Below are 13,313 nucleotides of genomic sequence, written 5' to 3'. Positions count from 1 at the left end.
TGGTTATGGCCTGAGTAACTGTAGCTCTGTAGTTGGGTAAATGAACCATTCTTTGAAACAGTGGCCTTTGTAGTGCAGTCTAGTACATATAAATATGTGTACACATGTGGGGGCACATTCAACTGAAGGAAGAGTTGCAGAAAATAACACTTGACACACTACATGGGATTCATTCTGAAATAGCTTCTTTTTCATTATACAAAGAAATATGCTGCTCCTAACATACACTACTTTTGATTTTTTTTAAAAAACACTCAAGTTGAAAACAACCAGGCATCAGAAATGTAGAAAATTGACACTTATTTGCAAGTCATTATTTCTCTTTTTAGGTTCTTGCACTGAATGAGTGAGCCTGTTGCTAGTTGAAGAAAAAAAGTACATATATAAGTACAAATAATTAAGAGGAATATCTTTAATCTTTTTGTAGGTCATCATTAAATTTGAAATATTTAAAGTGGATAGAAAACTGTTTCAGCAATGCAGACAATTAAGTGCGTTGTTGTGGGTGATGGTGCCGTTGGTAAAACATGTCTCCTGATATCCTACACAACAAACAAATTTCCATCTGAGTATGTACCGACTGTAAGTATAAAGCTTTCATCTGTTAATGAAATGTATTATAAGTTGATATCCTTTTGAAAACTTTCTCTGTGTGTACTGAATTTTTTCTGTTGTCTGCCTTTGTTTCCTGTTTTTAAAGATCTTGACTTCTCATGGGTAAATTATATACACTTTAAAATTAAACAGCTGAAAAATCAGTGGAAAGTCAGAAGGGGTGACACAAGGGTTTGCAAGAAGTGCTTGGAGGCAAAACTCCAATAGACAAGATTCTAAAGAGTGGTGGTCTCAGTTTGGAGAAGTATGCCCTACATCTTGGAATGAGGTGACTTTTTTTTTGATATCTTAGCCAATGATTAATCAGTGCTTGGAGGTCTTTTGGGATGCTTTTGGGGGTCTTTAACTTCAGGGAAAGTAGTTTTATGCCTGCACTTACTCTCTGTAGGGAGTAGAAGGAAGCTTATGTTGTTGTTCTAGCAGTAATGGAGCTCCATAGTGGTTTTCAGGGACAGAGAAGACCTGTTTTTGTTATGAGAACATCAACAGAAGCCTTTGGGGATTCTCCTCCACAAATGCTTTTTATCAGCTCCTTGAAAGAGTAGTGGGAGAATGGGAATAACAGAGATACTGAGGTGAGAGAGAGTTATTTAGAGTAACAGTCATTTGTGAAATAATGTGTTTGGGGATCTAGTGTTTATCTCAGGTTGGTTGACCAATGTAGTGGTATGATTATATTAAACATAGATGTTCAGTGGTGAGAGGGAAGCTAGGGTTGGCCTGGCCTGACAACATCCACCTCTGTTAAGTGAGCTGTTTTAGGGGTTAGAAGCACCTATGTATGATTAATATGGGACTAGCATTGTTTGTAAGTAACAAGGAAGAAAATTTATGCATACTTTAGGTTAATCTTCAGAGATGAGAGCATCTTTAAGAGGGTAGGTAGCAGGTTAAAGGCTTGATAATTAAGTTTAATTGTAATTGACAGTCTGTAATGTCCCAGGGCAGATAAGGTGATTGAAGTAGGCCCAGGTTGTAGGAAGAAAGATTAGGCTTCTTGGAGGGGAAGAATTTGAAGATAAAATTGAATACAAAGTCATATTTTTGAGTTGGCCCATTTGGTGAAAGAAGTTCTCAGGTTGAAAGGGACATTTAGGGGACTTATAGAAGTATATCAATCTTGTAGATCTTGAGTGAGGGCAGCTATCAGAATGTGTTGGTGTCGCCATTAAAATTATTTTCTTGTAAACATGATTTCTGAGTCTATTTTATGAGTTTGGTCTTTAGGTGTTCTATTTATAGTGGGCTAATGGGCGTTTTATATATGTTATTTGTATGTGGATCTTTGGGAGAGGGTTAGATATGACTTAAGAAAATAACCTGAATGGTTTGAGAGCTTAACCACATTCTTTACATATCCTTGTTCTTATTATTAAGGACTGACTTTCATTCAACTATCACTTCCCCCAAGCTCTTGCTTCCGTTCCATTCTTGTTTACATTTAAACAAGCTTCCAACAACCGGGTAAAACATGAACCAGAAAATTAGTGTTATATCTAAAAGGCTAAGTAGGGCTGATCTTAAAATCTACATCCTTCTTCTGGTTGGAAAGCATTGCTTTTAAATTGTAAATTAATTCAGAGGAATCCATGAATTAGTGTTGTATCTTTTTTTCACTTAGCACCATCACCTCCCATTTTCACAAGTAACTTTTACAACGAGTATTAGTATATACTGAGTTTCTGATAGGTTTTACAGTCTATTTACAAATAGTATACCCCCTTCACTATCCTTAAAAAAATATATATATGTGTGTGTATATATATATATACACACATACACACACACATTATATATATTCCCCCCATATACTATCCTTAAGTGTACCCAGTTCAAAGAAGTTATCTTAGGTCATGTGGTTTATATCTCAAAACAGGAATTTTATTCATGAAATCCCAACAAACAATCTGTCAGCCTTTTCTTGGATACTTTCCTTGAGTACCTTGAGGGAACCTTTATTTCTCTCTAGTGGGCGTGTTTGCAACAAGCTGCTCTTGTCTTGAACCCTGGAAAGAAAAAGATTATCGTGGACTTAGGAGATTTTAATTCTAGATGAAAAGGAAATGAGCTATGAAGAAGTAATTTTTTGGAAGTCAGATCGAACACTCAAGCTAAGATAAACTTTAAGCTACTGTCTGAAAAGTTTTCAAACTTAAACAGAGTCATTTTGTATAGCCAGGGGACTTTGCTTCTGTGACACCTGTAACCCTTCTGTGGCTTTTTATCCAGGCTGCTGGGGTAGAGCAGACTTCCCAGAATGCATCCCTCGTCACTTTTTCCAGGAACCTAATAGGTCATGCAAGGGCTTAGTTTGCAAGGTTGGTGATATGAGAAAGATGGACTGAGGGAGTATTGAGTCTTAGGAAGGAAACATTGTCTTAGCTTAAGAGTTGTCCTTTCCCATTTTGACCATCCCCCTGCACACTAACAATGTCGTATTTTTGTGTTTTAGGTTTTTGACAACTATGCAGTCACAGTTATGATTGGTGGAGAGCCATATACTCTTGGACTTTTTGATACTGCAGGTGAAAACTTGATGTCTTTTATAATGTTTTGGTCTGTAACTATAACACTTGCTGGTGTCTTTTTTGGGACATTTTGGGAAACTAGGATATTAGCAAACCACTTGCCTTTTGTTAATAGTTAGCAAGATTGAATATCTTGATGGTCAGTGCTTGACCAAGAGACAGTCTCAAACCTGGAGTGGCAGATAGGCATCTGGAATACGCTGGGTAGATGGTGTGAAAGGAGATCAAGTAGACTGAGAGCAGAATATGTTGCCAAGCTGTACTATCACGCTGAAATTTGAAGACTTACTTAGTATGTGTATCTGTATATTACATGTACAAATAGCTTCTCATATTAAAAGCTTGTTATTGTATACTACATTTGAAAATATTTTGAGGGCAAACCAATTATCTAGTTCACAGTATTGACATTTGTGGTTGACTTTTCAAATTTAAGGAACAAATTACTTTCTTCCTTAAGTATTCCCAATTCCTCACTGTTATTTCCTTCTTGTTTTAACAATGACTGCACATCTTAATTTCTGACTTCCCTCTCTGTTGTTTCTGTTATTACCAGCTCAGTTAGCCAAAGAAAATTTTGGAAAGTTATCCTTTTAGTATATTGGAATTCTAACCTTTTCGCTTTTTGTGGATTATCCTCACTGTGTGCCAGCTGACATATTGCTCTTATGGAGCATATTACAATGCCCACTTTGAGGAACTGCCTAGATTTAATTGGGTGGGTGAAATCAAGAGACAGTAGTAAACAGGTTTAGAGTTCAGTGACTTTCTAGTGGTATTTTAGGCTTTTTTAATTTTTACGAATTAAAAATTATAAGTGTAATGATGTATTAGAGTGAACTTGGAAAACAGACAAAATAAAAAAGAACCTGCATTTCATGGTAGGTGAGGGATTTTTCTGTGTTTCTATGTACCCTTGGAGGCAGTCTATGCAGAGAGAAGACGATTTATGTCTACTTGAGGTTGAAAATTAATTTTAAATTTTATTTTCAAATTTCAGCACTTATTTTTTATAAGACTTAATGTTCTTTTTTTTTTAACATTTTTTATTGAGTTACAGTCATTTTACAATGTTGCGTCAAATTCCAGTGTAGAGCATAATTTTTCAGTTATACATGAACATACATATATTCATTGTCACATTTTTTTCGCTACCATAAGATCTTGTATATATTTCCCTGTGCTATACAGTATAATCTTGTTTATCTGTTCTACATTTTGAAATCCCAGTCTCTCCCTTCCCACCCCCTGCCCCCTTGGCAACCACAAGTTTGTATTCTATGTCTGTGAGTCTGTTTCTGTTATAAGCCTTTAAATTTTAATCAGTATTTAATTTTTTAGCTTTATTGAAGTATAGTACATTCATTTCAAGTGTTCAGTTTGATTATTTTTGCTGACTGTATAGTTGACAATAGTCAAGATACATTACCCAAAAAAGTTCCCTTGTGCCCTTTATAGTCAGTCCCTTCTATTGGCCTGGCCTTAGGCAGCCACAGATGTGTTTTCTGTTGCTGTGCTTTTGCTGTTCTAGAGTTTCATATCAGTGGAACCATATAATCTGTAGCCTTTTTTTGTGTGTTTGACTTCTTTCACTTAGCGTAATGTTTTTGAGATTCATTTATGTTGTATGTATCAGTAGTTTTTATTGCCGAATAATACTCCATTCTATGAGTACAACATAATTTGTTTACCCATTTACGAGTTGGTTGTTTGAGTTCCAGTTTTAAGCTGCTAAGGATAATGGTACTATGAACATTTGTATACAAATCTTTGTGTTGTCATATTTTATTTATCTTCGGTAAATAGCTTGGGAGTGGGCAAGCCTTTACATTTAGTTGCACAACTTACTAAAGTTTTTATTAAAACAGTCACTTTTAACAAATCATTCTCAAGCTAGCTAAGGGGCCTTTGATTAATACTGGTTTATGTAACTTGGGTTGGTAAGACTTTAATCCCAGTCAGTTTCATTTACAACTGTTAATTTCTTCTAGCACTTTAGACTGCATTTATAAATTTAATGTGTTCAGTTTTTTCTTTTAAGCAATTCAATTTGCTTGACGTGACAAGTGAAACATTCCCAAGTTTTTACATATATAACTTAATAGCTCATGATTTTCTGTGATTGTTTTAATTTATCTTAAACAGTATTATTTACAACTTTCATAAAATTCTTAACATTTTCAACAAAGACTGAAGATCAGTTATTCAATTAAACGTAAATTGGAATCAGAAAACTAATTTATCATGTTCTTTAAACTTCAAAATGGTGATTGTTTTAAATATAGACACTAAGTATTAAATAAGAATAGGTTATTCCTAAAGGTAACTGAAAATTAATAATAATAATATTTGATTTATTTCATCTCTGTGAATCTCATTAGATTCTGAATATTTCTAAGGATTAAAAGGAAACAATTTTTTTTTTTAAAATATCCCAGGCAACTTTGGGGGTTTCCATCTCAACTGGTTGAGAGGTGGAAGAAGATAAGCCAGAGATCTTTTTTTTGACAGGTACTGGAGACCTGGGGCTGTAGGCATCCAGATTGAATCTCTTGTCCTTGACACACCTAACAGGAAACTCTGTATCTTTCTCCAAAAGCCTTAATCTCAGAATCCTGGTTCAAGTCATGCCATTAACTCAATTTTCCTTCTTCTAAAGCTTACATTCACACTGAGATAGCCTCTGACTTCCTTTAACCTGTTGACCATGTTTCGTTGCTTTTATCCTGTTAACAATGTTATTTTGTTTTGAATTCTTTTTATACTGTTCCTCTCTTTGGCTACAACTCTTATAGATATATTTAAATAATATCATATAAGACCAGAGATAGGGCTCTTCTTCTGTCTCATAGCTTTATTTCTGCCTTTGTGGTCACAACACTAAATTCTTGCTAATGAATTTCCATAGTAACCTTGGTCGTTTTCTGCACATGTTTTACTCTTGTATATATAGTTCTAGATTTAGTTTTTTTCACTTAACATGTTTATCATAGGCTCTTTTCTATATTGAATACTTGTTATCCCACCACTAATTCCTTTTTATGTCAATTTTAAGTGTTATTTTTTGTTACAGAGATACAGTTTTACTTACTACAGGAGAAAAATCAAAATATAAATAAACAAGAGGAGAAAATGAAAAAGCCTTTATATTCAGAGATAATCATATCTTCGTGTATGTCCTAAACAGAGCCTTTCTTACATAGTCATTGTATTTATACACAGGGAAAAAAGGATATTCTCCTCCAGCCCTCAAGTACCCGCCTTTATCTCTTAACAGAAAAACATGGTGATATCTCTTAATGTTGTACTGTGTGTCATAGTCTTCATGGTTACACAGTAGTCTGTTGTGTGGCAGATCACACCACAGTTTGTTTAACTTCTTTTGTTAACATACGTGATCCAATTTCAGTTTTCTTTCATATTATAATCTTTCCCTGTAGAAACATCTTAATATTTTGACACACATTCTTTTTTGTCACTTTTTATCTTGATTTAATTTCAGACTTGCAGAAAAGTTGCTAGTACAAAGAACTCCGTTCTGGATTTACCAGTTCTTAACCTTTTTTGACATTCTCCAGCTGTGTGTGCGTGTGTGTGTGTGTATTTTTTTGGGAGGGGGGACAGGGTAGATGTAATCAGGTTTTTTTGGTATTGAAATGTAGTTGATTTACAATGTTAGTTTCAGGTGTACATCAAAGTGATTAAGTTATATGTATACATATATATATGTATTTTCTTTTTAGATTCTTTTCCATTATATGTCATTACAAGAAATTGAATATAGTTCCCTGTAATATACAGTAGGTTCTTGTTGTTTATTTTATATATAGCAATGTGTGTCTGTTAATCCCCAACCCCTAATTTATCCCTCCCCACCCTTTCTCTTTTGGTAACCATAGTTTGTTTTCTATGTCTGTGAGTCTGTTTTTGGTTTATAAATAGAATTTGTATCGCTTTTTTTTTTAGATTCCACATATAAGTTATATCATATGATATGATATTTGTCTTTTTAAATTTTTATTATTTTTTAACGCAGGTACTGGCAGTTGAACCCAGGACCTTGTGCTTGCTAAGCATGTACTCTACCACTGAGCTATATCCTCCCCTCTGCATATTGTTTTTATTTCTAACCCATTTGAGAGTAGGTTGCATATACATCATGCCCTTTTATTTCTTAATGCTTTTGCATAGCTCTCTCTCGTGGTTTCCTTTCCTTTCCTCTCCTTTCCTTTGCTCTCCTTTCCTTTCCTCTCCTTTCCTTTCCTTCTTTTTGTTAGTGGAGAGCTGGGGATTGAACCCAGGACCTTGTGCATACTAAGCATGTCCTCTACCACTGAGCTATACGTCCCCCTTCCCCTTCAGTGTATATTTCTTAAGAGCAAGGATATTCTCTTATAGTGTATTTACCAAATTCAGGAACTTTAACATTATTTATATATAACATTTTAAACTTTAACCCCTAGTCAACTTTCTCATTTTGTCAGTTGTCCTAATACTGTTACTTATAGGAATTTTTCTTACAGGTTCTAACCTAGGATCACACATTGCATGTAGTTGTCACTCTCAGCCTTTCATGCCACTGGCATTTTTTAAGGAAACAGGCCACTTATAGAATGTTTCTTGGTTTGAGTTTGTCCGTTGCCTCATGAATAGCTTCAGGATATGCAGTTTGGTTAGAATGCCAAATTAGTAATATTGTGTCCACCTCAGGGTATCCTTTTGGTAAAAGTAATTTTGATCATTTGATTAAGTTGTTGTCCAGTTTTCCTACTGTATGTTTAGAATTTTTCCTTTTATAGCTAATAATTTGTGAGGAGATACTTTAAAACAGTGTAAGTATTCTATTGTCATTAAATAACACCCCCTCTAGATTTAATAACCACGGACAATTCTTGCCCAAATCAATTTTTCCTACAGTGGTTGCAAAATGGGAATCCAGGTGGTAATTATGTTTATTACTACAGAGGTCTGGACAGAGAGAAGACAGCAGAACAGCTGTAAACACACAGTAACAGCACTTGTTCTGCACCACAGTGACTTGTCCTGAATATTGTTCATCTACTAGCGAAGAAAATAACATTAGACTGGTTAATCTGGATAGTGAGTTTTTGTTGATACCTCCAATTCAGTTCAACTCCGGTATTCTCCTTTGCCTTCACCAATTCCATATTTTCATTTCCATTTCTTCTGTAGTTAGAATCTAGGTCCCCTTAAAGATCAGTATATTTACTCACTTTCCTTAGTACACATAAGATAATTTTGGAATTGCTATACCATCCCACTAGGAAAAACAAATATTTAGTAAGAGTTCAAAATTGGTTTGCAGTTCTTTTTTAACTTTGGTCTAATAGCATACAAAGTTCCTTGTTCAAAAGTTACTTGGATTTGTCATCACCCTCCTCCGTCCTCCCATTCAATGTGGTTGGCTGTGTTAATTTGGAATATGGCTGGGTTCATATATGTTCACAGTTAAATTTGTTTTCCCCCATTCCTCATTTTATTTATACTCTTTTAATTGTTAGGTTCGGTTTTCAGAAAAATCTTCATTTTTGAATTTTAATCATTGTAATCACAATCACTTCAGGCATTACCACGCTAACAGGCAAGAGGAAGGTTAGACTGTGGTGCTAGGTAGACCAGTTATCTAGGTAGCTGGCAAGTTACTTAGCTGTGTGGAGTTTAAAGACCTTGCTATGTAAAATGTTTAAAATACTTTCCTCTCAGAGGTGCTGTGAAGATTCAGTGATAGTCACTTTTAAAAAGTATGTATTTATGATTCATATACTTTACTAGCTATTAAAAAACCCAGCACAGTGACTGGGAATGTGTTCGATGCACAACTAATATTATTCTCTTCCTTAGCAGATGAATAATATTCAGAACAAGTCATAGTGGTACAGTTTGACCTGATATAGTGGATTCTGTTTTTTTGTTTCCTTGTTTTTTTAAAAAGAACTCCTTTCTTTCATTGAGGTTTTTTCTAGTATCTGCCAATCTTCTGCAGTTATTGATCAATTACATTATCAGGGATGACAGTGCTCTCCAGTGAGATATTTATAGCCACCTTGGTCTCTAGTGCTGCTATAGAATCTTCCAGACATGTTTGAACTTAAGATTTGAGTCTTCAGTAAATTCTGCATTAACATGCAATAGTCTAGATTCTTAAAGATTTTATACATAAAATGGTAGGAATCTCAAGTTCCACAATGTCCCCATTTGTTTTTGGATTTTTTTTCATGGTATAAAAGGTATTACGAAGTTGTTTAGGAGTAAGCTTCATAGTACAGATGAAGCAGGGATCACTGAGTGCCATTAAATTTTGAGTAATTGTAGAAAAAATGTTAAAGTTTTAATCTGTAGTGGTAAATTCTGTGAAACATTTGTTTTCTTCCTGTGTTTATAATGTCTTATCAGAATTCTCTAGAAGTGTTGCTTTTTGGCAGTATTTTTATTTTTTGTACCATGAGATCATTTCAGATTTTTCATATTCACCAGAGTCTTCAGTCCAAACTGACCTTAGTTCCTCTTGAGTTTGAATTTTAAATACGAGATTGTGAGCAAGGGAAAAAACCAGCAACCATGAGATGTGTTCTTGCTTTTTGACAAGTGTTAGAAGTTAAGTGGTGAGCTGGTACACTGATAGAGAAGATGCAATTTAAGACTTGTAGTCAAAACCTGTCTTACACAAGTAGAGTGAAGTTTTCTTGATCATGTTGTGTACTGTAAATGATGCTAAATGCTAGTGCTGCCTCTGCTTTGAGTGAATAATGGCTATTTGTGACATACTTAGAGGATACATTTTAGCTGGATAAATTATGCTTGGATATTGAAGAATCTTGCTCATCTGAGGGGTTATACTCATTCTGTTTCCTTAAATGTAGCACTTGTAGCAGATGTAGATATAAGGTAGCCTACTTTTTGTTTAAAGAACAATTTTCTAATTTTTTTTTCTCCTTGGGAAAGGAAAAGAAAGATTTTATAGCTTTGAGGGCTTGTTCATTGCAAGTAAATGGGCAGACCAATACTGCTTTGAATCTGGTTTTAAAAAAGAATGACTATATTTTGTTTTCTGTCACCAATCCATCTGAATAGAAGGTAGGTTGCATGTAAAACATTAGATATTCATTTAGATGCCCCTAGTGGTGCTCAAGAATACAGACTTGGATCTGTTTTTGATGTGGGGGCTGAATGACTAAAAAATGGAGTTTTTTCTAGTCTATGCCAGGCTTAATTTTTGTGAAATACATTCCATTTGAATAGGGACTAGGGCTAAGAAAAGATATGTGAACATCCATACTTTTTACATGGCTTGGTTAACTGTTTTGTCTTATTTTAAAAATTTTTTGTCTTATTGGAGCTTTGGTTGTGATGCCTCAAAGCTTCAACTATTATTAAAGCTCAGGCAGTTTAGACTGAGAGAATTGTTAAGGAGTTTTGCTGATTTTGTTTTCCTGTAGTCCATTCTATCCTTTTTAATCCATTCTGTGTCTATAATTGTACATTATAATTTAAGAAGTCAGAGTTATACATCTTAGTGCATACCTTTAAATCCTTTGATTCTAACCCTAGCATATCGCTATCGTGAATTTTGGTAAACGCTGGAGGTAATGATGGTGATTTTATTGTTTTGTAACCTCCTTTATTTTATTTTATTTTTTTTTAGTTTGCAGGGGGAAGGAGGTAATTAATTAGGTTTCCTTTTTTCAGAGGAGGTACTGGGGATTGAACCCAGGACCTCATGCATGCTAAGCATGCACTCTACCACTGTGAGCTATACCCTCTCCCATGTAGCATCCTTTATTTTGACTTCTCCTTTAACCTTCCTTTCTGTAGAGTATTATCCTGACAATACCTTTATTGTCTACTTATGATGTATTATTTAAATGGCAATAATAGTAACATCTTTATCATATTTTGATAGCTACCCTAAATTCTTGTATTCTCTCTCAAGCCTGGCAAAAAAAATATTTCACCAGCATACAAAATATTTAACTTTCCTTTTAAAATTTTTTTTATTGAGGTAAAACATATGTAACAAAATTTACCATTTTAACCATGTTTAAGTATACAGTTCCGTGTCATTAAGTACTTAACTGTTCTTTTAATATATAGGATTTTTGTAGCTCAGTTTAAAAAAAAATTGATTATTGTATTTAATTATTTTTTATTTTGACAGGATGGTGGGGGAGGTAATTAGGTTTATTTATTTTTGGAGGAGGTACTGGGGATTGAACCCAGGACTTGAGCTATACCCTTGAGCTATACCCTCCCCCCATAGCTCAGTTTTGAAATTGGAATGTTAAATCCTTCATCTGCGACTCCTCCCTTCACTTCACAGTTTTGGAAATGTTTGAATATTTTTAAACACTTTTTATCTGGAAATAATTTCAAGCCTACAGAACAGTTGCAAAAATAGTACCAGGAGCCCACATGTATCCTTTAACCAGATTTACCGAATTGTTAACATTTTACCCTATTTGCTTTATTTTTCTCTTTCAACATATATGAACATATTTCCCCCCTCCTCTCCGAACTATTAGAGAGTGAGTTGCTATTTAGCCTTGAATAAATATATATTTCCTAAGAAAAGAAACACTTGTATAATCGTAGTCAACTTCAGGAAATTTAGCATTGATACCATGCTCTAATCTAACATCTATATTCCAGTTTTTTCCATTGATCCAAGTCCATTTTTTTCTCTGCTTTTAGTACAGGACTATGCATTGCATTTAATTGTCATGTCTCTTTAGTCTCTTGTAATTTGGATCAGTTCTTCAACCATTTTGTTTTGGTGGGGGAAGGGGGTATCTTTCATGACATTTTAATAAAATATAAGCCCAGGAATCCTCTTTCCCTCCTCCCCTTATAAAAATGTTCCTCATTTTGGATTTTTGTCTGTTTCTTCGATTAGATACAAGCTATGCTAGCTTGGTTGGAATACTGCCTTAGTGATGTCTTTTCTCAGGGTGTAAATCTACTAGAGGTACATGGTACTCCTCTGCCACTCATTGATGATGGATGGTAACCCTGATCGCTGAGTCAAGGTGATGTCGTTTCTTCACAGTGTAGTTGTGTTCTTTCCCTTGCAGTTTATAAGTAATCGTTAAGACCATACAAATAGTCTGTTTTTCATTAAAGTTTCCCCTATATTGATTTAGCACCCATTGATTCTTGTTGAATTATTTTTTTCTATGCATTTTCAGTTTCAGGTGCTGGTCTTAACATGTACACATTAACTAAACATGTGAACTTGCTTTGGTAGTCATGATGGGCATTGGATTTTATCAGCTGGGTTTTACTGAGATTTGTTTCCTTAGATGGTTTCACTGTGATTTTTTTCTTAATCAGATCTGAGAAGAATTGATTTTTAGTCATTTCTGTAGCAACAGTGTGTTGTTTTTGTTACATTATTCTTGGGTTGCTAATTGGACGCAAAGATTGAAAACTACAAACTAGTAATAAAACAAATAATTACGAATTATTCATTGCTGTTCTAAGGGCCTGAAATATTTTAGCTGAGTGAGAATGTTGCTCAAATTTTTCTATTACAAAACCATACATTTTATTAGATAAGTTGCTTTCTCATTAATGATGCATGCTTAATCTGCTGACTGACTTGTGATTTTAATGCTTTGAGGGCACCAAGATTCAGTGCTTATTTCTCCAATATTTTCCCCCTTAGGGCAGGAGGATTATGACAGATTACGACCGCTGAGTTATCCACAAACAGATGTATTTCTAGTCTGTTTTTCAGTGGTCTCTCCATCCTCATTTGAAAATGTGAAAGAAAAGGTGAGTTGATAATATATTCTTGCCCTGAAAAAAAGGTTGTCATTGAACTTCTGTTGGACTTGTATATAGCTTTGGAGGCTTGTGGATTAATGCAGGTGTATTTTTTAAAATATCTCTTCTCTAGTGGGTGCCTGAGATAACTCACCACTGTCCAAAGACTCCTTTCTTGCTTGTTGGGACCCAAATTGATCTCAGAGATGACCCCTCTACCATTGAGAAACTTGCCAAGAATAAACAGAAGCCTATCACTCCAGAGACTGCTGAAAAGCTGGCCCGTGACCTGAAGGCTGTCAAGTATGTGGAGTGTTCTGCACTCACACAGGTGAGGACTGTGTGGAGCCCAGTATATATTTACAGTTGAATAATTTCTTAGAGCAT

The 13,313-nt window shown here is 34.7% G+C and overlaps 1 protein-coding gene across 1 annotated transcript in view; it reads left to right on the top strand.

Annotated features, from left to right (window-relative positions):
* The window catches only part of CDC42 (cell division cycle 42), a 44,215-nt gene that overhangs the window by 24,678 nt on the left and 6,224 nt on the right, over positions 1 to 13,313 (top strand). The window contains exons 2-5 of the mRNA XM_006196741.4: positions 428 to 582; positions 3,068 to 3,140; positions 12,826 to 12,935; positions 13,060 to 13,257. Of these exons, the coding sequence (XP_006196803.1) occupies positions 478 to 582; positions 3,068 to 3,140; positions 12,826 to 12,935; positions 13,060 to 13,257 (486 nt within the window). The 5' untranslated portion in view covers positions 428 to 477. The remainder of the gene's footprint in view (positions 1 to 427; positions 583 to 3,067; positions 3,141 to 12,825; positions 12,936 to 13,059; positions 13,258 to 13,313) is intronic.

Source organism: Vicugna pacos, chromosome 13 (assembly GCF_048564905.1).
Source record: "Vicugna pacos chromosome 13, VicPac4, whole genome shotgun sequence".
Taxonomy (NCBI): Eukaryota; Metazoa; Chordata; class Mammalia; order Artiodactyla; family Camelidae; genus Vicugna; species Vicugna pacos.
This window is presented reverse-complemented; position numbering and strand designations above follow the sequence as displayed.